The sequence below is a fragment of the Gracilinanus agilis genome, chromosome 5 (genome assembly GCF_016433145.1).
Source record: "Gracilinanus agilis isolate LMUSP501 chromosome 5, AgileGrace, whole genome shotgun sequence".
Lineage (NCBI taxonomy): Eukaryota > Metazoa > Chordata > Mammalia > Didelphimorphia > Didelphidae > Gracilinanus > Gracilinanus agilis.
This window is the reverse complement of record NC_058134.1, coordinates 162785016-162811572: the sequence shown is the minus strand read 5'-3', so window position 1 is coordinate 162811572 and position 26557 is coordinate 162785016. Positions and strand designations below refer to the sequence as shown.

At 33.2% G+C, this 26557-nt stretch overlaps 1 protein-coding gene across 1 annotated transcript in view; it reads left to right on the top strand.

The window, feature by feature from the left end:
* Positions 1-26557, top strand: part of PCLO (piccolo presynaptic cytomatrix protein) — a 555993-nt gene that overhangs the window by 526305 nt on the left and 3131 nt on the right. Inside the window, exons 23-24 of the mRNA XM_044677248.1 lie at positions 24258-24392; positions 25104-25249. Of these exons, the coding sequence (XP_044533183.1) occupies positions 24258-24392; positions 25104-25249 (281 nt within the window). The remainder of the gene's footprint in view (positions 1-24257; positions 24393-25103; positions 25250-26557) is intronic.

Below are 26557 nucleotides of genomic sequence, written 5' to 3'. Positions count from 1 at the left end.
TAATCCAGTACTTACCCCATAACTCTCTGGCTAAGAAGACCCATACCTGTTCTGCCCTTCACTGATGCCTCCTAAATTTCCATGGCAACTTTTAGAGTTTCCTCAACCTTCTGGACATTTCTTTGGTGATAATACCTAGAAGTTTTCCATTGCCCTTAAACTATTCTCTATTCTGATTACTGGTCAAAAATAAAATAATTAGTTGTTATAATAGACTCATGGAAAGCTAAAGCTAGAAGATAACCTAGATGTTATCGGGATTCAAGCTTTCAATTTCTAAGTGAGGAAACTGAGGCAAAAGAGCAAAACAATCTATCTAGTGTCACAAACAGAGAAGCAGCTAGATGGTACAATGGATTGAGTACTGGATCTGAAATCAGGAAGACCTGAGTTCAAATACAGCCTCAGACACCTGCTGATTGTGTGACCTTGGGCAAAGTTGCTTAAACTCTGTTTGCCTTAATCAACTGGAGAAACAAATGACAAACCCCTCTAGTGTCTTTGCAAGAAAACTCAAAAAGATAATCAGAAAGACTCAGACATGACTGAGAAACTAAACAATAACATTGCAAATCCAGAGCTCTTTTTGATTTCTTTTCCCATTTACCTAGATGAGTTTGTAGCTCTATTTCTCTTTATATACTACAGGCTATGTGACATAGGCATATGAGGCCTAGGTTGCCATGATCTCTTTTCCTAATCTTGCTTTATTTCTGCTGCTTTTAGCAATTGTCCCACACTTCTGAATAACACAATTGTCATTAACTGCCTCTCTTATGATCAATCCCCTGGTCATGGTGTTTCACTTCAAGTCCCACTTTTCTCCCCAACTGTAGTAGTACAATATAGAGTATAGAGGGCTGGCCTTGTAGTCAGGAAGTTCTAGAATAAGTCCCTTACCCCTCAGCATTCCAGGGAACTCTTTAAGACTAAAAATTTCAGAGTTTTCAGTGATCAGTAGACTTTTGTAGAAAGAGTGTTCCTTATATAAATGAAGATAGTTAGTTGTAGCTCACACTGATAAGATTTTTAAGTCAGAGCACAGGACAGAGAGATGGGAGCCCCAGGATTTACACCTGATTTGGAAGACAGCATTGGACAACAGAAGGGGCATTATCCTTTGGGTCAGAGGCCTTACGGTTAAATCTAACTTTGACCATTACTTCATGAGGCATTGGTAAAGTCATGTAACATTCCTGGTAAGAGGTCATAAAGCGTCATGGATAACTCCAAAGTTTTGAATTAGGGATCAGGGTGAGAGATTAGAGGGAAGGAAGATCCTGGGGATATGTGAGGCTAGGGAGATGATGTCAATTAGAAGATTCTAGAATCCCCAGACTCTGAATCTAATGCCTCTCCCACAATTAGTTTTTTTCCTGGTAGATTGTAAACTGCTTGATGGCAAGGATTGTTTAATTTCTGTTTGCATGTTCCCCAACACCTAAAGTAGAATCTGGCACCTGGGAGACACTTAATAAATGCATGTTGATTACTTATTTGAATAATTGATTGCTAAAGAACAGGAGAAACCTAACCACCTGTGTCTCCTAGGTGACAGATTTTGCAATTATCTTCCAAAAGACATCAAAGCAGTCAATTTTCCTTCATAATTTCCTTTTACTTTTCTCTCCTTATACTTGGATGCAAGGGCCTAAGACACAAATTGTTTTTTCTTTCTTTACCCCTCTCATTACAGGATCATACCTATGGGTAGAATGATCTAAAGATGGTGGCTCCCTAGAGTTCCAGAAAAATAAAAAATTTTCTTTTTGTTGTTATTTAACAAACTAGTGTTTCTGAAAGAGTTAAAGTACTATCATTCATGTTTAAATGTAGATTTTTATTATGGACATTTCAGTTAATATAAAGTTCCCTAAATAAAATTCAGACTTTCAAAGGGAAAGAAGGCAAAGTCTTTAGGCTAAAATTTGATAAGTGCTGAAAATATATAGATAATAGGTCTCCATTGCAGGATCATCATCATCCATATCCCACCTCCTTCTCATGAATATACCTCAGGAATCAGTCCTGGGGCCTCTTTTCTTTTCTTTTTTATCAATTATTTTTTTAATTTAAATTTGTATTATTTTTTAGATTACATGTCAATATAATTTTTAATATTCATTTTTTGACATTTTACAATCTACGTTCTTTCCCTCTTCCCCACTTCCCCCTCTACAAGAAGGCAGGTAATATACATTTCACATATATTATCACATAATATACATTTCCACATTAAACAGATTGTGAAACAAGACACATATTGCTTACATGAGAGAAAAATTAAGGAGGAAATAAAGTGAAGAATGATTTTTCAATTGGTATTTAGACTTCCTCTATTCCTTGTATGGTATTGGATAGGACCTCTTCTTAAATGTCATCACTTGTTTTGGGAATGTAGTAAAATTGCCATTCTAAACTTTAGTTAGGACTTCAGACAATAGATGTATCTTTAATGGAATCCTTTACGCCTTGCTATCACCTGCAAGAATACAAAATAATCATCTACACAGTAGTGAAGTGTCTTTCCAGACAGATTATTGATACTTAGTTTTAATACCTGTCCAAATAACATGATTTTCCAAACCTAAATTTAAAACAACAACAATAACAGAAAACATTGATGAGGCATAGCTTTTCTTTTTTTTTTTTTTTGAGATTTATATATTCAACTCCTTTGAAGATTTTACAATTTATTCTGAATAATATATTAAAATAATGATGGGAATAATTTTATATTATATTATGGCCAATATTTATTATGTGCTAATGCGGTGAAAGAATATCTTCTTATTTGTTTGTTTTGCATTGTTCATTTGACTCTAGTTTATACATTAGCAAAAGAAGCCATATCTTGTTCCAGATAATCCAGAGTATATATAATTTACCCTGCCTCTCCCTAATCTCCTCCAGTTAGAATTTTAGAATTAGAAAAGGTAAGTTGGTTGAGGAATTTGTTTTTGTAATTGAAAGAAATATATATTTTTAAATTAATATATAATCACCTAAGGAATTGAAATTTACAGATTTTTTTTACCACTTCATTTCAAAATTCCAATGAATATTCCTGATGTATTTAAGTGATTCAGAATAATAATATTTATTTTAGCATTTCTTTTTGTCCATTGAGAATGGCTAAGGTTATTTTTTGAAAAGCCAGGATAGCAAGAGGCTTTCAAATGAAAAAGAAATAGCAGGTCTGGTTATTTTCTCTCCTAGCAAAATGAATGCTAAAAAATATGTGCTGAAAGGAGGGGAAAAGCCAAAATCATTAGGGCAGACTAATCAGAAAAAAATAAATCTATTTTTTCCCCTCAAATGATGTTCTCTCTGGCTTTCAGTCAGAAAGAATTTCTTTATATAACATAGTATTAAAAGAATGTGCGTGCTTGTCCCACTTTCACAAATCACTTAAATTATATTAGACCAGAATGACTGTCTTATTCTGTAAAACATCCTCTTGTATCTATCTAGGTTACTTCAAAATAAACTCTTTTTATGAAAACTTATACAGTTGCTCTCCCTCTGGTGGAATAAGTTACTAAAAAATAATAACAACATAAAAGACTCAGAAAAAATATAAAAAGTATTAAAAATATTAGTTCGTAATATTGGATTTAGGAATTTTGTTATGTATATTCTAATATAATGAAATTAAGAGAAAAAGCTACAGACAGATTGATTGGTTTGATGAAATCACAGGGTTGAAATTCATCTCATTTGGGATTGTCCAACTCACTCTCAAGCTACTACTTGTGGTAAATAGCTGATTGATTTTTAGTCAATTAATGCTATGAAAGGGACAATAGGGAGTCATTTTTTAAATCCTCCACTAGAGTAGCTCAAGTAAGTGTTTCTTTTTACTGACTTGATTGATTGGCCTGACCTGTTTATTATTCAGATTACCCTTCCTCACTTGTTTAAGGGTCTGATAACTAATAAATGGTGAATATGCCAAACTGCTAATACCAATTTGGCAAGTGATCATATCCTATTGGATATTACCAAATCTAATTTACAGTATCTCTTCTATAGAGTAATAAATTCAAGAATTTGCTGATAGTGAAAAAGCTATCTTTTGTCATCTCTAAAAAAGAGATTTCTTTGGTACATGGTATAGGAGAAGAGCCATGACATTGGAATCAGAGAACCTGTGTTTAAATCTTGCCTCTGATGTTTGCCTTCCTTAGCATGGGGCAGTCATTTTATCACTACAGGCTCCCATTTTCTTATATATAAAATGAAACAGTTGGACAAGATGGCCTCTGATAATTATTTCAGCACTATATCAAAGATCCTATGAAAGTCATTTGGCAACATAAGTCAATATCCAAGAACTTTTATTGTGAAAATGTCTTACATAGCTGGGCAAAAGCAAATACTTTATGAAGAATCACTTTCTATAACTTAAAATATGTCAGTACAGCGTAATGTTTTGGGATGTATAGCTAAAGCAATTAGAGTTGGATGCAGGTGCTAATAAAACCAAAGAACATTACTTAGCTCTTAGCATTGGCAATTTCATAAGTTAAGGAATAAGTCACATCATAAGAGGAAACAGTTTGAATATTTGGAATTCAGTGAAAGATGGTGAAATCAATACCATTGTTTTAGAATATGGATGCAAAGTCTTAAAGCTGGGGCTTCTTCTCTAGAATTCCCAGATGTGAGAAGAGAGTACCAAAGGTGCTATACAAGGAATTCACATATAAATAATTTTGACTGATAAATCAGGTAAATAATGCACCATTTTAATATTGATTTATATACACACACATACACACAATCTTTTATTTCACTTGACCCATGTTGATATAGCCTAAGAAAAATAAAGCTCAATGTAATCTAGTCTATTTCATCATTCCTTTTTTTCTTGAGATACTTATAGATCATCTCCTCCTTTGTTCCTCAAGCTTTTGAATTCCCATGATAGTAGATGCATTCCTCTTTCACAAAATAGAAGCTCATTTTAGACTCCTCAACAACTAGCTCTTAGCTCTTACTCTCCATGAAAATCTTTCCATGGCATATATCTTTAATGTTAAGGAATATGATTTTGACTTGATTTGTTTTTTGGCCTACTGCTGTCCATTAGTGAAGTATTTCTAATGTTTTCGAGTTAAAATCTTTTTCAATACAACCCCAAAATTCCTTAACAACATTAATATATTTATTTATTGTAAATAAGTGTTTTTGCACTAAAAACACATTTTTCCTCAGAATCCAAAGCCACTACTTTTCCCTGTTATAAAACAAAATGGTTGAAAGAAACTTAAGAAACATCTTTATCCATCATTAGTTAATATTATGCCTAAATATATCACAGAAAAACAGGTTTAAATGTGTCAATAGAGGAGACTCTATAAACACAAATGCAATAAATATTAGTGATTCCCATTATACTTTTCACCAGATTGAATGTATATTTGAAAATGTATGTAGTATTGTACTCCCATAATCTCTCATCTACCTTCCCAGTAAAAGAAGCTATATTACATTATCTTTAGCTACATTACATTAAAATGGCATTAAAAAAATTAAACAGTGTTTAGTTTTCTTTTAGCTACATTTTTGGAGCCATTGTAGTTTGGTTCGGTTTTTTTCTTATCTGCACTGGTTTATGCAAATCTTTCCTTAGTTGTCTGAATTCATTTCTTATTAAATAATACTCCATTACATTCATGTGTTGAATATTGTTTAGTCATTTGTCATTGAATGGGCATCCATATTACATTCAGTTCTAAGAAACCAAAATAAGTATTTGAATATTTTTCATATGTATTTTTTCTGCCTATCATCTCATTAGGATATATTCATAGTAATGGAATTTTCAGGTCAAAGGTTGTGAACAATTTTCTCACTTTTTTGCATAATTCCAAATTGCTTCCCAGAATTATTAGACTAATAATATTAGTGTATCCCTCTTCTTGCAACCCCTCCAACACTGATTGTTTTGCTTTTTTGTCATTGTTAATCTGAAGATTTTACAGTCTTTATAGGTATTTGCATTTCTCTTATTTTAGTTATCTGGAATTTGTTTTCATAAAACCATTGATAGGTTATGATTCTTCTTTTCAAAGCCATTCTAAGCCTGTCTGGAAGGGTATGGCATACATTCAGTTATGTCCTCTCAAATTAAAGCTGTCCCACAATTGGTATATAGATCACAACTTTAGAGAGAAATGAACTGTGGTGATCCAGATTTATAGTTAGTCCATCAGTGAATGTATTATGTTTCTATCTAGTCTGTATCTGGAATTAAAGAATGCTTTCATGTGAAGACATGAGAAATATTATCCATAGCCCCTATATTCAGGTAACTTTCAAAAAAATTAATACATGTGGATCAGAAAATAATTCAATAATTAAAGCAATTAATAACTTTAGTAAAGTTGCAATATACGAAATCAGCCTTCATAAATACCAACAACAAAATCCCAGTAGCTGGAAATAGAACAAGAAATTCAATGCAAAATAACAAATGAACATATAAAATACCTGGGAGTCTACCTACCAACGACAATATGAACAAAAATACAAAACACTTTACACACAAAGTAAGACCTAAACAATTAGAAAAATATTAATTGCTCATGGGTAGGCCATGCCAATATGATTAAAATGGCAATTATGCCTTAATTAATTTACCTATTGAATGCAATGCCAAACAAACTATGCAAAATTATTTAGTAGAATTAGAAAAATAACAAGATGTATCTGGAAGAATATAAAGTCAAGAACATAAAAGGATTTAATGAAAAGTAATATAGACTGAGGTCTATCTCTACCAGATCTCAAACTGTACTATAGAGCAGTAATCATTAAAACAATCTAGTATTGGCTAAGAAATAGAATAGTGGAAAAAATTAGGTAATCAACACACAGTGGTAAATGACCATAGTAACTTAGTACTCAATAAACTTAAATTTCAAAACTTCTGGAAGAACTCACCATTTAACAAAAATTGCTAGGGAAACTGGAAAACAGGTCATACAGAAAAGAAGGAGAGACCAGTATCTCACACCATATGCCACAATAAAATAAAAAAGAATACATGATCTTGAAATAAAGAGTATACCATAAACTAGTGATGGACAAACTTTTTAAAGAGGGGGCCAAAGAAAAATAAATGCTCATCTGTCAGTCTGTTTCTAAGGCAATTCTTTCGAAGTTTCATTGTACTGCATCCTACTCATTATATTCATCAGATTAGGAATAATATCTCAGCCAGATAGAACATTTCAGAAGCCCACAACAGGTCCACAGGCCATAGTTTGCCCATCACTGTCATAAACAAATAAATGGAATACTATTTTAATATTTATTTATTTATTTACCTACCAAATCTATGTATGAGGGAAGAATTAATGACCAAATAAGAAACAGAAAACATTACCAGGAGTAAAATGGATAATTATGATTACTTTAAATTAAAAAGATTTTGCATATATAAAACCAATGCAACCAAGATTAGAAGGAAAAGAAATAACTGGGGAAAAAGTTGATAGCCAGAACTTCTGACAAATCCCTCTTTTCTATGTAGAGTTTTAAGCTAGGTTATAAGAACAGACGTAATTTTCCAAATGATAAATAGTCAAAGAATATGAACAGGTAGTTCTCAGATGAAGAAATTAGAAACATCTATAATCATATGAAAAAATACTCATCACTTTTGATTAGAGAAATGAAAATTAAAACAACTTTTAGATGCTATCTCACCCTTATCAGATTGATAATATGACAAAAAAAGGAAAATAATAAATTTTGGAGAGGATATAGGAAAATTGGAACACTAATACATTTTATGGTGATATGAATTGATACATCCATTCTGGAGAATAATTTGGAGCTATAATGAAAAGGCTATAAAACTATGCATATTTTTTGAATCAGCAATGTCACTACTAGGTCTGTAGCCCTAAAAAATAATAGAAAAGGGAAAATGACATGTGTTAAAAAATATTTATAGAAGCTCTCTTTGTGGCAACAAAAAAAATGGAAAATGAAGCAAAGTCTGTCAATTGGAGAATGGTTAAACAAGTTATAGCATATGGTTGTGACAGAATATTATTATACCATAAGAAACAATGAATGGGATGATTTCAGAACTTGGAAAGACTTGTATGAACTGATGCAAAATAAAGTGAGCACAACCAGGAGAATATTGTATGGAGATCAACAATGAATGACTACACGAATATCAGCAATGCAAGGACCTAAGACAACACCAAGGGACTCATATGAGAAATCCTAAAGACAGCCATAAAACAAACTGTCAGAATACAAATCCAAACTGAACCATGTCATTCCTTGCATTATTTCCTTGATGAGTTTTTTCTTATATGTACAATATATGTCTTCTTTTACAACATGAAGAATAGTGAAATTTGTATTGCATGAAAACACTAGAATAACCTTTAGAAGATTATTTGCTTTCTGGGGAAGAGGGAGGGGACAGAGGGAAGAAAAGAATTGGGATTGCAGAAGGTCAGCAAGCAAATACAAAAAAATATTTCTACGTGTAATAAAAAATAAAAGAAATGAGCTAATAAAATGAAAGCAAGCAAACAATTGGAAATGGTATATTAAGTGTAAAACATGCCATCAATGCCATAAAAGTTTAGAGAAGAGACATGGTAGGGGCATATAGGTGGCTCATTGGTCTGGAGAGAAGAGACTCTGGGTTCAAATCTGATCTCAGACACTTCCTAGCTCTGTGACCATGGGCAATTCACTTAAGCCCAATTGCCTAGCCCTTGCCACTCTTCTGCCTTGGAACCCCATATAGTAGTAGCAATTCTAAAACAGAAGGTAAGCATCAAAGAGAGAGAAAATGGCCATGTTAGATAAAATAATCAAAGCTTCATTGAGAAAGCTTGGTTTGAGTTGTACTACAAATATAGATAGGATTAAAAATTTTAATCATATGGTCAAGTAGAGCGAACAAGTCTTGGTCAACATACTGTATTTGCCAACAAAGAAGTAGTTTTGTCAGAACTTTTACAATATCTCATTCTCAAGAGGGACATCAGTGTGGTCAGTCAAAAGATATTTGGTTTTATAGGGTTATAGAACTGGTAACCCCTCTAGAAACCCCATGAACAAAGCTTGACTTCCAGGACAAATTTAAGGTGACAGCCTTAGCAAAAGGACATCTTTCTGATTTACAATTTAACCACACATACAGGATAAATTGCAAGAAAGAATAAACATGAAATCTAATCACATAGAGTTCCTTCTACTATGTCTACTTAGGATGTGATTCAAACTTTGTAAAAAAGCAGGATTCCTCTTTCTTCCTTCCCAAGAGAGTAGTATTTCATTCTATTGACAATAGTGCACAATTGCACTCCAAACATACCTCCAGAGAAAATGTTTTTCAGTTGCATAAGTAGCAGCATAAGTCTCCAAAGAATTCTTAGTCACTTTATATGTTCAGCTTAAGGTAGTTCCAATATAGTTGGAAAAGAAAAGAGTAGAACAGCAATAGTATATTTTACTCAAATGAAAATTTGACATTTTCCAAGCACTTTTCTCAAAATTACTTCATATAGATAGTTGAAGTATTAGAGTTAAGAAAATAGTCTCAGATTTCAAATAGCTTTCTGGTGATCACAAAGCTAGTTAGTTTTCAAGAAATATTTCTCTGGGTACTTTAGATGTAGGAAGGCTATTTAGATGTAGGAAACTATTTCTTTTCAGATCATCTTGGACTGCACCCCTACCGCCCCATACAGGGTAGGGTTCTGAGCCTTCACTGCGAAAATCAACTTGTAATTTAGAGGAGCAACATGCATGTGTGTGAGAACTAATCTCTTAGGAAAGATATACTGGGAGGCAGGATTAATGACAGTAATGTTTTACCCTTCCCCCTAAGTAAGAGGTTATGGCCAAGGAAACTGAGGATAGATGGCAGGACAGAATACCGAAAGATTTCAGGTATCCTGTAGCATATGTTCCCTGATTAGACATTCTCTAAATGTACATGATAACTTGAATTGAAGCAGAGGGAAAATTATCACTTTAAAAATGGAGGAAACAAGTGACATCTAGTGGCCCAGTGGATTGAGAGCCAGGCCAGAGCCTGGGTTCAAATCTGTTCTCAGACACTTTCTAGTATGTGACCCTGATCAAGTCACTAAACCCTAATTGCCTAACCCTTACCACTCAATACAATATTTAATACTGATTCTAAGACAAAGGAAAGCTACAAAAATGTGTATCTCTCCAATTCTCCCTTCCCCAATTCTGTTCTCAGCGACTGCTTCTGTATATTTTTTTTTCAAAATTCCATTTTCAGTTCTTTAACCTGCTTTTACTTCACATAAAATCCATTGTCAATAATGAATACTTTTAAATTAACTTATTTATTTCAAGCACAGAAAAGGAATAATGAGGCATGCCAGTGACTACCTTGAATACAAAGATTTTATCAGATCAGAGACTGACATTTCTGTGCAAAATGCTGAGTTAATTTGCTGGGAGTTTTACTAGCTAAAGATCTGTTGAGAACTTTTTCACATTTGTAAATGATAAAGACAGAGACAGAGACAGACAGACAGACAGACACACGTGTGTGTGCACGCATGCACGTGCGCATGCGCGTGTGCGCGCGCGCGCGCGCGCGCACACACACACACAGATAGAGAGAGATTGAGAGGATGCATAAAGGAAAAGCATAGATTTAAAAAGTGAAATTGGGAGGGGGAGCAGATACTTTTCTCATTCACATCTTCTTCTTGTTGAATTTTGTCTTGCCACCAGTTTCCAGTAATAAAACCTTGACTTTACTACCTTCCGTTGTTAGGGTTCCAAATTGTAGACCTCAAGAATGGAGACCCACAGACAATGCAAGTTCAGAGGAGATACTTTATTACTAGAGTGAGCCACGCCTGGAGGGAGGATTACAGCAGTTATATAGACCCTCCAGAATGTTTGCTTAAGCTGCTAAATTAGATAACAGGGTATCTCTGGTTCAGGTGGGGGGCTGCAGCTAGTTGTAGGAAGGGGCCCAGAGGGATCATGGTTCTCTAACCAACCTTACATTTACTAACTGCTATAAATCCCACTAACTTTCTATAAATCCCAATAACTTGCTATAAGTCCAAATCCCAACCTTACATCATGTATTTTCTTTTTATTTAATTTATATAACTACTGTGTATTTATCTATCATCTATCTATCAATTGAAACATATCTTAAAATGTTCCTTGAAGACATTTTGTTATTAAATGAAAGGATTGTATCCCTTTTAACTTTTATACTAGGCTAGTAATTGTGTTTAGGATCTTGAACCACTTTGTTATCTCTCCATGTTGATGCTGATGCTTGATGATAAATATTTACATGGTGTTGTTAGGTTTGCAAATTACACATTTGCTTTGTCATGTGAGATTTATTCATGCTATCTCATTAACTTTACTATTTTACACATATTATCTTCTTTAGTGATTTGCATTTCTATAGTTAATGTATATATGATTCTTTTGATTCCTCTTTCTTCACCCTTTACCAATTGACATCTTCCAATTTTCTATTTCATTTCAGTAGTATACCCTTACAATGATATGTGATAATTTTTATGGCCAACCCTCTATCATTGGGAATATATTTTATTGCCTTTGTTTTCCTTTATCATAAAGAATGATTCTTGAACATTTTTCTACATCTAGTCTTTTCCTTGTCAGTAATCTCCTAGGGATATAATCAGAGTAATCACATAATTGTTTTAAGAGTAGGAATTTGAGTAAATTGTCTTATATAATTCCAAATTATTTTCTACAATATTGAATCAATTAAAAAACCTGACAGTAATAAATTAGGTTGTGTATCTTCTCATAAACACATGAAAAATAATTTTCCTATCTTTTAGCATCCTTTATAGACATATAAATATGGGATAATAAACCTTAAAATAGTTATAATGTGTATTTCTCTATTTAGTAGTAATTTTTGACACAAAGACAATTAATAATAATGGACTTTTTAAAAAAGGAATTAATATCTCTTTAGCAATTTGAACATTATAGAAGGACACTTAATTAAATAAAATTGTGTTAATTCACCATATAATTATAGCCTAGTAATGAATTTTCCACTTTTATCCATACTTTATAAAAACTAATTGTTTTTTCATTCATCTCTTATTTTTATAGTAGTAGCTATTATATTTTGATTATTTATCTGTCTGGAAATTATTATGACACTTAGTTTGCTATTGATATTTCTTTTTACTTGTCTACTTTCCAGTTATTCCATCTCTTGTCAGAAAAAGAAGCCTCATTCCCCTAAATAGTTTGGGGTCTTGTGTTTATAGAATGCCGAGTCCCTGTGTACAATTTTTACTTATCTAATTACTTAGCTAAATACAATGATTGCCTTTTGGTCTGGTACTGATCTCCCTATGGTGTGTTCAGTGAGTGTGAGAGCTATTCTTTGTGCTTGCTGGCCCCACAACCTCCACTGTCCCTCCTCCTGCCCTTGTAAAAGCTGCTAATAAAAAGATTTCTAAGATCAAAAAATAAACAAACAAGTAAATAAATACAATGATTACTTACTAAGTTATTCTATATAAACATGTCTATATAAATACCTATGTATAGAAATCTACATGCATATATTTATACTAAATATGCATGTACATTTACATTTTCAAACTGGAAAAAACACAGAACTATTAAATAGTCAGAAAAAAGCACTCTTTAATTAAGGAAAGGGGCTCATCGCTTTCCTCAAGATCTTCACACAGAGCCCAAAGACTCTGGTTGCTCTGGCCACTGACCCCTTGGAGTGACACCAGGCTAGAAGTTTGGGGACTTATATACCATTTAGGGGATGGAGGACTGGGGAGTATAGTTGATTGACTTTAAAATGGCTACAAAGAAAATGAAGAGTCCTAGACAGCATTATCAGGGGGAGACTGATGTTTCACAATGGACACAAAAGGGAAAGATTCAGCCAAGGGCTTAGCTACCTAGTTGAAGGACTTTGGCCTAAGGGGAGAAACCATTGAGACAAAAAGGTACTTAAGGTTTTGTGGGATTAGCTAGCTCCACCTAAATTACCTTAAAATTTTATTGTTAGTTTGAGACTCCAGAAATTGGGCTTTCCCTCAGGGAGAAACTCATGTGACAAGGTCAGACTTGGGGTTTTCACTTATAATAACTAGACTGGGGGGTTCATCAGATCTTACTAGGCTACAAATTTGTGAGTTTCCATTTGGACAAAATATATGTACACACACACACACACACACACACATCTTATGTCCAGGATTACACAGGTAGTCATTTGAATTTGGGATCTGACTCCAAATCCACTCCTCTTTCTGTCATGCTATAATTCCTCCCAAAACATAACTAGTTCTCCACCCCAAGGCTATTAAAGCCTTTTATTGGAGAAGTGATTTGATATTTCCTTGCCATTTTTCAAAACACATTTTCAGAGATAGGATTCAAGCCCAGATCTAGGGATATTCTAAGAATTTTATGTCCTAAGTTTTGCTCTAAATATTATATGAAGAACATAATGTGGTGGAGAAATTATATAATATTAAAATAGTCTGAGTTCCTTCAAATTTGCTCCAACATTTCTTTGACCCACACTTTACTTTATTCCACTACCTCATCCCAACCTTAGATCACCCAGACTAATATTAATAAAAATGAATTCTCTCACTATATTTTAAATGTCAAAGTGTCTTAGGACCACACTCCTATGAAGAACTCTTATTTAAGTGATGAAATATTTGGATAAGCATAGATGACCTATATAATTCTTTAGTTATTTATAAATTACTCAACTATTCCTGCTACTCTATTGTGTTTATGTTGCTTCATTATAAATTAATTAGCAATTCTTTTATCTAGGACAAGTAGCACAAAAGAAAGGGCCCTCAGATCAAAACTTTAATAGAAATTCAGTTAAGCTGGGTTTTCCTTTTTCTTTGTTTTTTTGGTGAGAGGAGATATGGGAGACAATGATGAGGAGAAACTTAAGAGGTCAGGACACAATGTTCCATGGGAAAAGTGGAGGGTCACCATATGAAAGGGAGAAAGGAAAGCTGAGGAGATGAAGGGGTGGTGGGTTGGATATAATTCCCCTCTGACATTAGAGCCCAGTGGAGCTGAGCACACCTACTATTATTGCTAATTTGATGTTAGGATCACTTGTTTATACCTGTGGAAATAGAATGAATGTTATCGCTGTACCTAACCTCATAGCATAATGGGCAAAGCCCTAGCTCCTACACCCTACTTATGACTTTACTACTATGTCTAAGCAAGTGTCAACATGGAATCTAGAAACCCCAAATTTGTAGCCTAGTAAGATCTGATGAACCCCAAGTTTTAGGACTAGCTGATAAGCTGGAGACTCCAAAGCTAGTACTAGTTCCCCATTCCTAAGAGAACCACCCCTAAGGGAAATCTATGACTTGTAGTTTCAGAGTGAATAATGGACCCTAAGGTAAATGACAATCCCAGTCAGGTGGGACTAAGCAAATGCAGAGTGCTTCTTTTTGCCTTAGAAGATTCTCCTATTTTTCCACATCCCACTTTGGAGGGTGGAACTTGGGACCTTCAGCTTATGAGACTAACAGGCTGCTTATTGAACTAAGAAAACACTAAGCATTTGCTTAGCCCCACCTAACTGGGATTGTCATTTACCATAGGGTCCATTATTCAGTCTGAAACTGCTAGTCAGAGATTCCCTTCAGGGTGGATTCTCATGGGAACCGGGAACTAGTGCAAGCTTTGGAGTCTCCAGTTTATCAGCTAATCCTAAAACTTGGGATTCATCAGTTCTTACTAGGCTACAAGTCTGGGGTTTCTAGATTCCATGTTGACACAAAAGTTTCTACTACCGTGAGCAGAGCATTACACTTAAAAGAGTAACAAAAGACTCTTCTGATTCCCTGAAAATGGCAAAAATGAATGTTTTTTTTTTACCATACAGATTTATTCAGCTGTAAATTTATTGCTTCTAAGTCCCAATCATAGAGATTTTGGTTTCATTTAAATTTTAATAAATGCATAATTTGATGCCTGAACTGAAGATTTTGTACATTTGTAGACTATGCAATAGAATTTGAGTAACTTGAGTAGCAAATACATTAGATGCATAACTGCTTTTTTTTATTATGAATTCTTGGAATGACAGTAAACATATCTCTTTTGTATTAAGTAGATTTGTCTGTTGAAGCAGCATCTTCATGCCCAGGAAAAATAAAATTCATTTTAGTCTTGAGAAATTAAGTCCTTAAGTGATTGTGAAAAATTAGCAATTGGATTTTTAAGATCATTTTTGTTGTTATTTTGTTTTTATTTGCTTATTTGTTTATCTTTGATTCCTAAAAACCAAAGGAAGTACAACATTATATAAGGAAACATTTGTATGGACCTACTTTAGCTAGTTTAAACAAGATAAGAAAAAGATAAAATAATTTCTAAACAAAGGCTGAAAATAAATTTAATTCCCTGAAGAGGAGTTCCTACTTATTAATCAAAGTAAATCTAACATTATGTGTATATCTCAATGTAAAGAAAAATATTAAATTATATAAGATTGTAATAATATAATTTGGTAGGTGAAGGAAGAACTTCCAAAGGGCATCAAATCACAATAAAAATTATACGAGGAATACTAAAGAAATCTCAATTGTCCATGTACTAAATTTAATAGTGAGATTATTACAACAGTATTGTAGGTGGTCTTTTAACCTTTAATCACTTTTACACCTAATCAGTTTTATACACACACACACACACACAGAGAGAGAGAGAGAGAGAGAGAGCAAGAGAGAACAAGTAAGAGAGCAGAGGAGCCAATTTCAGTTCAATACAAATCCAGAACTCCCCCCAACCTAAAAAACTGGAGAATACAAATCATTCCCCAGTGGACAAATAGTCAAAGGATATGAATAACAATTTTTAGATGAAGCAATCAAAGCTATTCACAATCACAAATGTTCTAAGTCTCTCTTGATTAAAGAAATGCAAATTAAAACAACTCTGAGGTACCACCACATATCTATCAGATTGACCAATATGCCAGATATATATACCTTTTTGAAAAATTTATATCAAAATTCAGTAAGTGCACAATAATGTGCACTTTTCCTTCCCATTTTCCATACCTTTTTTGGAGAGCAGCAAAATTTACAAAACCAAACCAAACCAAACCCAAAATCCTCACTTGCTGATCATTCTGATTAGTTATCAGCATATTTCACTCTCTCTCTCTTCTGCTTTCTCAATTAAACCTCTTGAGAAAGTCATTTCCAAAAAATACCTTCATTTTCTCTCCTTTTCTTTGTTTCTAATCCACCAGTCTATCTTCCAACATCATAATTCAGTTGAAACTTTTCTTTCCAAAGTTACTATTGAATTTTTACAAATGTAATAGACTTTCCCCTAAGTCTTCTTCCTTCTTGGACTCTTTAAAGTCTTTGACATTATAACCTTATTCTCCTGGGTACTCTTCATTCTCCAGTTTGTTTAGTTCATATGCTTATTTGTTTCTTTGTTTTTGTGATATTATTCCCTAATTCCCTTTCTAGATGTCTGACCATTATTTCTTCTTCAACTTGGATATATCTTTACCCAGGTTATATCCACTAACCATGGCTATCATCCAAGGCTCTCTCTTGATCCTCCTTTCTTATATTACATCCTATATCATTTGGTGATCTCATCAGCTCTTATGGGTTCAGCTATTATCTCTATACATAAGATTCCTATGGAACATCCTCTCTCCTGATTTATGGTCTTGAATTGGACATGTAGAATTGGATATTCCATAGGTACCTTAAACTCAACATGTCTAAGAAAGAATTATTGTAATTTTTTATCCCCCACTAAGCCACCCCTCTTCAAAATTTTACTATTATTATTAAAGGTACAACCAAACTCCCATCACTCAGGCTCAGAACCTTGGTGCCCTTGATTCTCCAGTCTCACTTACCATATATAATCAATCAATTGTTTTCTTTATTGCCACATTTAAACCATTTCTCATTCAAGTCCCCTTTGTTAAACTCACATAACTATCCTTCTAGAATAGACACCTAAAACCTAGATGATGATAGCCTTCTGGTTAGTTTTCTGCCTCAAGGATCTCTGGATCATACTCTATCCTCCACTGAGTTTCCAAAACATATTTTCCTAAAGCATCAGTATGAAATGTCACACACTTCCAATTCCATAAACACACACAGTAATTCCAGTGGATCCTGCATAAAATATAATATGCTCAGTTTACCATTCAAAGCCCTCCCCAAACTATCTTATTTTTTCCTTTCCAGGTAGGAGATATATATACCTGAGATATAAATATATGCATATATATGTTTATATATATATATATATATATATATATGTCTGTATGTGTATAGGAGATATATGTGGTTATATTGATGTTTTTCTCTCCCATTAGAATGTGAGCTCCTTAAAATCAGGGGCTGTGTTTTGGCTTTTCTTTGTATGACTAGTATTTAGCCCAGTAATAGCTTTTATTAAATTCTTTTTTTGACAAACTAAATGGATTGGATGACAGATTTAGAGCTAGGTTGATTAGGAATGGACTAAATGTCTTGACCCAAAGATTATTAATCAATACATCAAAAACTACCTGCAAATCTTCCTCCACAAAGAGTACGGAAAAAAAAATAAATCTCTCCTTGGTCTTGTGATGCTCAACATTTTATCTCTAACTTAATTGAAGAAACAGTCAACACATCCAATTTGCTGATGGCACCAAACTAGGAGAAATAGTTAATACTTTAGATACATGTGAGACCTGAAAATATCTTCCTATAGATTCAGATAGTTACAAGGGTTGAATGAAAGTATCAAAATGAAATTTATTAGAAAAAACTGTGAAGTTCTGTACTTAAATTAAAAAAAAACAATGCTATATAAATATCTACAGTTAGAAGGACTTTCATTCAAGAAATACCAAGGCCTTGGTTAAGTAACCAAAGTAACCACAAAAAGCTAATATCTTTAAATATCTTTAATATAAGAAAAAGTGATAGTGGAAACCCAAAATAAAAAATATATTTAAGCCAATAAGGTTTGGGATAATGCTATATTTGATTTTTTATTTTATCAGATACCTAAAGTCTAGACACTGAGGAAGTATTGGGAAATTTTCATTAATGTGAGTGTTTAAGAGGCTATCATTTTAGAAAGGGATTTAAATAATAATGATTGATTTAAGAGTTCTTTTCAGGAAAATAGGACTCTATGACTAAGTTCACATGAATGTATGGTCCATAAACATGGACTAAAAGACAATCAAGAATGATATTACCAGTCTCATATTAGTTTGATTTAGAAAACAAGGAAATAGAGACATATTTTATTGTAGTCTTCCTTTCCTTGTTTCTTTAGACAAATCTGTCAAGTTTAAAATGTAAAAAAGAAAAAAATGTATTAAGTATACCAAGCTATTTTCCTACAACAATATTTTGCTTAAATACATTAATGTTAGTTGGGGTTCCCAAGTCAGTGGGGTTATCATCAAACCACAACTTGAATATAAGAGACAAAGGTATAATAATAATAATAATAATAATAATAATAAGTATAGCTTACATTCATTAAGTGCTTTAAGATGATAGTATATTTGATTTGATCCTCATAATAGTTCACTGTTGTAGGTACTATTAACATTACCATTTTACAACTATGAATACTGAATCTTATAATTGGTTTCTCTATGGATACATAGTGACTATCTGCTTTCTGACTCCAAGCTTGGTGCTTTTTACTGTAACACCTAACAATCCAGGCATTTCTGTATAATCAAGAAAACTTTAGAATTTGAATGAAAGAATCTGGATTTGAAAATTATCTGCCACTTATTGTATGATCATATTCCTACGCTTTACCAGAATTCAGCTTACTCATGTATAAAAGGGGGTTTTGATATTAAGAATTTATGAGACTACTTGTGCACTAATTTTTTTTATCTTGTTATGTCCAGTTCTGGATGATTTCAGAAAAGGCAAATGGGGTCCAGAGGACAGCATTCTATCAAGCAAACAGAATGCTGAGAATTAAAGCTACATACATCATATTAAGATTAGATAAAAGATTTGCATGATATTTATCTTGGAGAAGAAAAGACATTCAGGCTGGTGTGGGAAGGAGGTAGTGAGAGTTCATTAAGGACTATCAAAAGGTGAAAGGAATATCATACCTTTTATGCTAGGCTTCAAGGGAAAGAACTTGTATTAAATAGAAATTAAGGTCACATCAATTTGAGCTTTTTAAAACAACAAAAAAAGTTCATTATGATTTGTCCAGAAAAGATATAGGCTGCCTAAATCTATAATGAGTTTCTGCATGCAGAATTCTTTTATGTTCTTTATATTCTTTTAGTGAAAGCTAGTTAATTTTTTATTGATGAAGTGGTAGAAAAGATTCATACTTTGTGTATAGGTTCAAAAAGAGTTGCAAACTAATTTTATAATACTCTGATTCTATAACCTTGTATGATAATTTCACACTTTGAATGTTCCAATGTTTTTTTGTCTTAAAATATTAGGAAAATTCACAAGAAAATAACAGAATCAGGTTGTACAAATAGAGTTTGGGGCAGACATGACAATAAAGGGTGGTCCATGGAGAAGAAAACAGAATCTATTATACAACCTGTCTTATCAAAACCTTTGTTTAGGAACTATAGTCAGAAATTTTCCACACAAATATCACCTGAATGGCTCTTTGTGATGTATCTTTGGTCAGTCTCCCTTTCTGCTCTTATTTCCATAGAGAGACAAGCAATGATGCCATAAAAGACAATAAAATAAAACTTTATAGATGGTACAAAAAGGTTCCATTCATTAACTCACTGATTGTGATTTATTATGCAACTACTTTGTACAAAACAAGATACTGAGTTTGCAGTTTTCTGGAGGTTCCTAAAAACTTTGTTTTATGAACCATGCTAAGAATTCCCCTCCTACAAGATATTTCCTGGTTATAATGACAATTAGTTTAGGGCAAATTTATCCTTATTTTCTGGGATTTCATGTACCTTTAATTTTTTCTCAATGCGTCATTCATATATAACTTCCATGGATCTGTGATCTGAAGGATTAGATACTCTCCTCAGTGAGTAACTCAGTTTTTTACTCAGTAGAGTAAAAAACATTGTTGATTTTAAAATAAAGATAACTACTACAGTAGCAAGAAGTGTCTTTAATAAAGGTAGAAGCATTTCAATTGTTAGGAAAGACTAATCTACTAAGATAAGATTAAGTGGCAATTGGAGAAGTGACTTTGGAGTAGTGATGAGATAAAAGTGATTAAAGTATAATTAAATCAAAGGCTCTGTGGGTGGCAAGATTCCAGAGATTATAAAAGCATGGACTCTTCTACTGGACATCTAAGAACTCAAATTATGTTGTCTAGGCTAGTTTCTCTCCCTTCCCTAGAGCAGGCTGGCCCTGGACACAACAGGGAACTCATTCCACTCCCACCCATCCCCCTTCTGAAAAGATGCTTTGGGAATGAAAGAAATAAAGCAGAAACTGGGAAGTGATTCTTGAAATTGGACTTGATTTGACTTTTATTTAATCTATTGATGATTCCCCACCTTCTTCTCAGCAACAATATTAAAATCCTTATTTGTGGAGCCTAGATCTCTACCCTTCTTTAAGGGTCCAGTTCTTCCCCTTCTCCCCTCCTGGTCACAGCCTTTAGGCAAAGGATTGGTTGAGGCCCTACTGGAGGTCCCTAATACTGTCTGGCATCAGTCATGCACCAATTCTAAGCTGGAACCTTGAATGTGGTAAAGTAGTGTTTGGCTTCCCTAGGTTGAGGATGCACACAGATCATGAGCCTTGGAGGCAAGGGAAGATTTATGTGGAAAACAGTAAATTGTTGCTTATGATACCAAACGAACTTCTTTCCATCTTCTGAGCAATGATAAATGTATGGCTTTTTCTTTAAAAAAAATTGCCGTAAGGTCAATGAGGTCAAGGTAGTCCCTTCTGATAATTGCATCTAACAATATTCATTCCTGCTCTACTTTTGACACTTATCTCTGTCCTCTCTTAAGTCTGCCATGAATGGGGTTGGGATAAGAGTGTTATTGGTAGGGGAATAAAAGGATTCCACTCAACATGGGAAGAACATTCTCTTGAAATTGTGAGTATACCAATAGTACACAAATGTTCCCTATTGGTTTGGGCTCATCTCATTTTTTGCTGATCATAAAGTTCTCTGATAACATCCTTTCCACTATTACCTCATTTTTCATTTGTTGCAGCATGCATCTCCACATTTTCATTTCAATGATCCCAAGGTTCAATTCTTATGAAAAAAATAGTGATTAATCTTTGTCATTAAGCTATATGACACAAAGTATATAGATGTTTTAAAAATTGCCTTTCATTTCTTAGAATCATTAAAAATACAATTTCCTAAAGGCATTGCAGTGCATTATCTTCTATGAAATTCTGGGACCAGCAAACACATTGTCCATTTTCAGTGTCTCTCTAAGTTGTAAGGGCACAAAGATTAGTACTATTACATTGTGCATACAAGTTTCTATCATGGTCTGGGGTATTCTTCAATCATTTGTTTTTTCCTCTGGATAGTAGTCAAATTCCTATGAAAGATTATGTAATATTTTAGTTCTGGGATGACAGTCTAATTTCATCCACAAATGGTGACAACTAAAAGGTTTTGCTTTAGCAAACAGCATCTAGTAAGTAGCTCTTACATGTGCACTCTTCACTAGACATTTTCCATGATGGCATCAGAAAACTTAATTGAATATATGAATTTATATCGTGTGTATTAGATGATTGTAATGACTCAGTGAGCAAAGCTATTATTAAATATGACAATGAATTTTGTATGATTTTGATGTCACTTTTGTGAGTTTCAAAATGAATATCCAATATTCTAAGTATTATATTTAATAAGATTTATTAATAATAACTAACATAAAGAAATCTATACCAAAAAGCTACCTTCCTCAGCCCCCCCATGTGGGAAAAAGAGGAAAAAGAAGCACCTACAGCAAACTATATACAAAATTTGACCATGCAACATGGTGGAGAGATCAAAAGGAATTCTGGGAAATGTAGTTCAAAAGGTTTCAATATTTTCTAACTATACACTTTGAAGACATCTTGTTGGAAAGGGGAACCTTAAAATGATATCTTGTACTACTCAATCAAATCTGATTTTGTAAAATACAAAGAATAAACATACTTGGATCTTAAATTCTCTTCATAATCAGATAAACTATGGAACCAAAAATGATGTCATATGCTATAGAATATTGTTTATTAAAGGCTACCTATTTACTCCTCATATCTTCGTCAAAGATATCCTCTCTAGACTTCACTATTATCAATAAGCCTGTGAATATAGGTGTTATTATTAACCTCATTTTACAAATGAAAAAGCTGAAGGTTAGAAAGAGATCAAGGGGCTTGCCCAGCATCACAGAGCTAGGGAGTAATTAAGACTGAATTTTAATTCAAGCCTCTTTGAATCAAAGTTCATCACTATATATCTATTGTGCCAACTTGTCAGCCCAAATTTAAGAGCTCATTTGATAGATCTTCACTTTCTTTGATATTTCACATTGAGAAAGTAGATCCTAGAAAATGAAATGACTTCTAAAGAAGAAAAAAAATTTCAGAATCTGAATAATGCCTATGAAGTAATAAGGCAACACACAATTTGGATAGTCAAACCCTTACTCTATAAACACATCTGTTTATCATTCAAGTAAAAATAACTACTAGCTTCCCAACTGGCATATATATATTTCTAATTTGTAAAGTTGCATTCTCTACTGGTGTTCATTAATTCAAGAATAAAAGGGTAACAAAAATTGTATAGCTAGAAATCTCTAATAACTTTAATAATATGACTATTTGAAAAAACTGCTGGGAAAATTGGAAAAATAGTATGGGAGAGATTAGGTTTAGATCAACATCTCATACCCTATACCAGTGATTCCCAAAGTGAGTGCTACCACCCCCTGGTGGGTGCTACAGTGATCCAGTAGAGCGGTGGTGGACACAGGTGCATTTATCTTTCCAATTAATTGATATTAAAATTTAAAAAATTAATTTCCAGTGGACTAAGTAATATTTTTTCTGGAAAGGGGGCACTAGGCCAAAAAAGTTTGGGAACCACTGCCCTATATACCAAGATAAATTCAGAATGGATGAATGACTGTGTAAGTGGAAATGTTGTATACTTTAGACTTCATTTCCCAGAATTCTTCTCTTGCCCCAAAATTCCTTTTTCCTTTCTGTTTACCTTTGTCTTTTATGTGATTATATGTAAATTTTGGGTAATGCCTCTCTTGTTCTCTCTTCCATGTGAGTGGTGAGTGCTCCCTGTTTTCTCTAGCTCTCTCCAAAATATTTTGATAGTGATATTTCAAATGTTTCCTATGTTTGGCCACTGTGTGATCATGATTTACATCTGAAAAAGTTGTACTGTTCACAAATTTATAATAAACTGGAAGACCATGGAAAATTACTTATTTTCCATTTGAATGTTGGTATTTGCTACCAGAGAAAGGATACAATATAAAGACAAACTGTTCAAGAATATATGACTGTTTCTTTAAAACTCAAAATATCAAGGTTACTCAAGTCAAATAGCTGATTAACTCAGTAAAAAAAAATATCAAATTCTGAAAGCAGCTAATTACCTGAATTCTAGTGCAAACACACACAAAAAGTGATGGCAATAATCCATATACATACAGTCTGCAATAATTTCCACTCCTCAATCCTGACAGTTACTCTGCCATTCACACTTCCTTGTCAAAGTTTCTCTACCCATATCCTAGCCAAAAAGAAATGTCAAGAGTGTGTGACCTGGATAGCTTCCACTGTGATGCAAGGACCCAAGGATTACCTAGAAAGCGCATATTCATTGAGCTAACTTGCTTTCTGTTTGAGACTTAATTCACTTTCTGTCTTTGATGTCCTTAATATCCCTGGGAATACATGTTTTACCTCTTGTCTTTGGAACACTTCAGTTACATGGAACAGGAATAAAATGTCAAATGGTTTTCTTGGTATAAAAGTTGCTTTCTATGAAAAGGATTAATTATAAGTAAACATACTCATATTTTCTAGAAGTTACTGACTGACCTATGCCTGGGAATTATGTTTGACTGATCTCTAATGTAATCCAATTCATTTCAAGTATATATTCATGAAAGAAATTACATTTTCTTTACATTTGTGTGTTTCCTATTCCAGCTAAAACTCAAGTTATGGGAGAAATCAAGATTGCCCTGAAGAAGGAAATGAAAACAGATGGAGAACAGCTAATAGTTGAGATCCTTCAGTGCAGAAATATAACTTACAAATTTAAATCACCTGATCATTTACCAGGTATTTATTTTATAATGAAACAGGTTAATATATATTTCACAAAAGACATTTTAGCATAATAATGTGACACTAAACATCCAAAAATCAGACAATAAAAATTATTAGTCTGATTAAATGGAAAATATAGCTTTTATTTTATTTATTGATATTTAGAGGCACATAGACAAATACCTACTAAAACTGAAAATGTATTTTATGAGAAACGTGGAATAACCTCAAAACTTAAGTTTTCTAATAGTAAATTATAAGATTATAGGTTCCATGCAAAATTCAAGCAAAATATAATTAAAATTTTAAATTCCAAACCAAGATAGTGGAACGTTTATTTACTTGCCTGAGTAATATTTTTTGGCAATTCTTTTATATTCACAGGCAAATAAAGAAAGAAATAAAAGAGGTAGATATTATAGTAGAAAAAAATTTGGACAAGGAGTCAGGGGAAATTGTAGTTTTTAATATTATATCTGATATTTACTGGTTGCATGACCATAAGCAAGTCATTTTCATTTAACTTCTCAAAATCTCTGTTTTCTTATCTGTAAAATGGGGATAGTGATAGTATTATTTACCTTGCAGAGTTACTGTGAAGTTGATATGAGAAAATTTACTTTTGCACAATGTACAATGCTATTTTTCAAAAATAAATATGTCTTTGTACTATTGGTCAAATATGAAAGTGATGGTCTTATAACAAAGAATTCTTATTGGCAGATTTATATGTGAAGCTGTATGTAGTCAACATTTCTACCCAAAAAAGAGTTATCAAGAAAAAGACAAGAGTTTGTAGGCATGATCGGGAACCTTCATTCAACGAAACATTTAGGTTTAGCCTAAGTCCTGCTGGGCATTCTCTTCAGGTAACTCTCTACCAACCATCTCTTTTGTTATATGGTATTTAAAATAAATTCACCTTTTAATTTTTTTATAATTATCATTATAATTAAAAATATCTATTGTGTTCTAACAGCCATATTTAAGGAAAGCTTATTCATAAAGATAATTAGTCAGTCTGATCAGTCATGGGCTGCTAAATATTTCACATCTGACACTAAAAAAAATTACTAAGAAAACATTTTTGAGTTTAATATACATTAAAACTTTCTCCAACATTTACTAAAGTTTGACAATCCTCTAAAAATAATTTAAGCCTTGATTTGTGGCATTTATCAATTTCCAAGTTATAATGTGCATGCTGGAAATTTAACAATGTGCTCTCAAGAGACACTGTAAGTTCCAGCATATTCTTAGCCTAATCCTTTTGCAAATGAACCATAACTTCAGAAGCAACAGATAGTAAGTTAGAGAGTGGACTGGATATAGAATCAGAGACCCTCAATTTCAATCATGGCTTTGCCATGTATTGCCTGTGAGACCTTGGGCAAGCTATTTATCCTTTCTCTGGGATTTTATTTATCTTTATGTTACCTAGCTTTTAAGTATGCCTGATTTACTTAACATGGAACCCTGACCACAGGTAGTATAGCCTTCTTTGATTGGCTGCTTGTGGCTTTAAACTGGTGAGCCTGAGCATCCTTTAGTAGTGCTTTGTGCTATGGCACCCCGTGTGGATACCATGAACTGAAACTGTGTTAACAAGCTCTGTCTCAGGATTCCATGCTGTGGTGGTTGATAGTGGTGGCATCCACAGTGGGAACAACAGCTAGGAGCACAGTGGACACAATCATCTCACCAGTTTTAGAGATGCTGATAATCAAAGGAGACTTAACCACTCAAATGGCCAGGGAGGTAAAGGGTTCTATATTAGCCTAACTATTCATGCTCAAAAACTAAGTAACATATAAAATGTACTAGAAGACCCATAGGGTTCTTTCTAGCCTAAATTTAAACTCTAGTGCTTCAATATTTTTAAATTAATATTATACATACATATATATATATGTATATACATAAAATTACAGAATTTCTGAGTCAAAAGAGACCTCGGAAAACATCTAGTCTAACCTGTACATTAAAATAATTCCTATGATAGATGACTCCATTGATGGAATGTAAACTTGAGACTAGAAATTCTTTTCTTTTTTTCCTTTCTTTTCTTTTTTCTTCCTTTCCTTTGCTTTCCTTTTCTTTCTTTTTTCCTTTCCTTTCCATTCCTTTCCTTTCTTTCCTTTCCTTTTTCCTTTCATTTCCTTTTTTCCTTTCCTTTC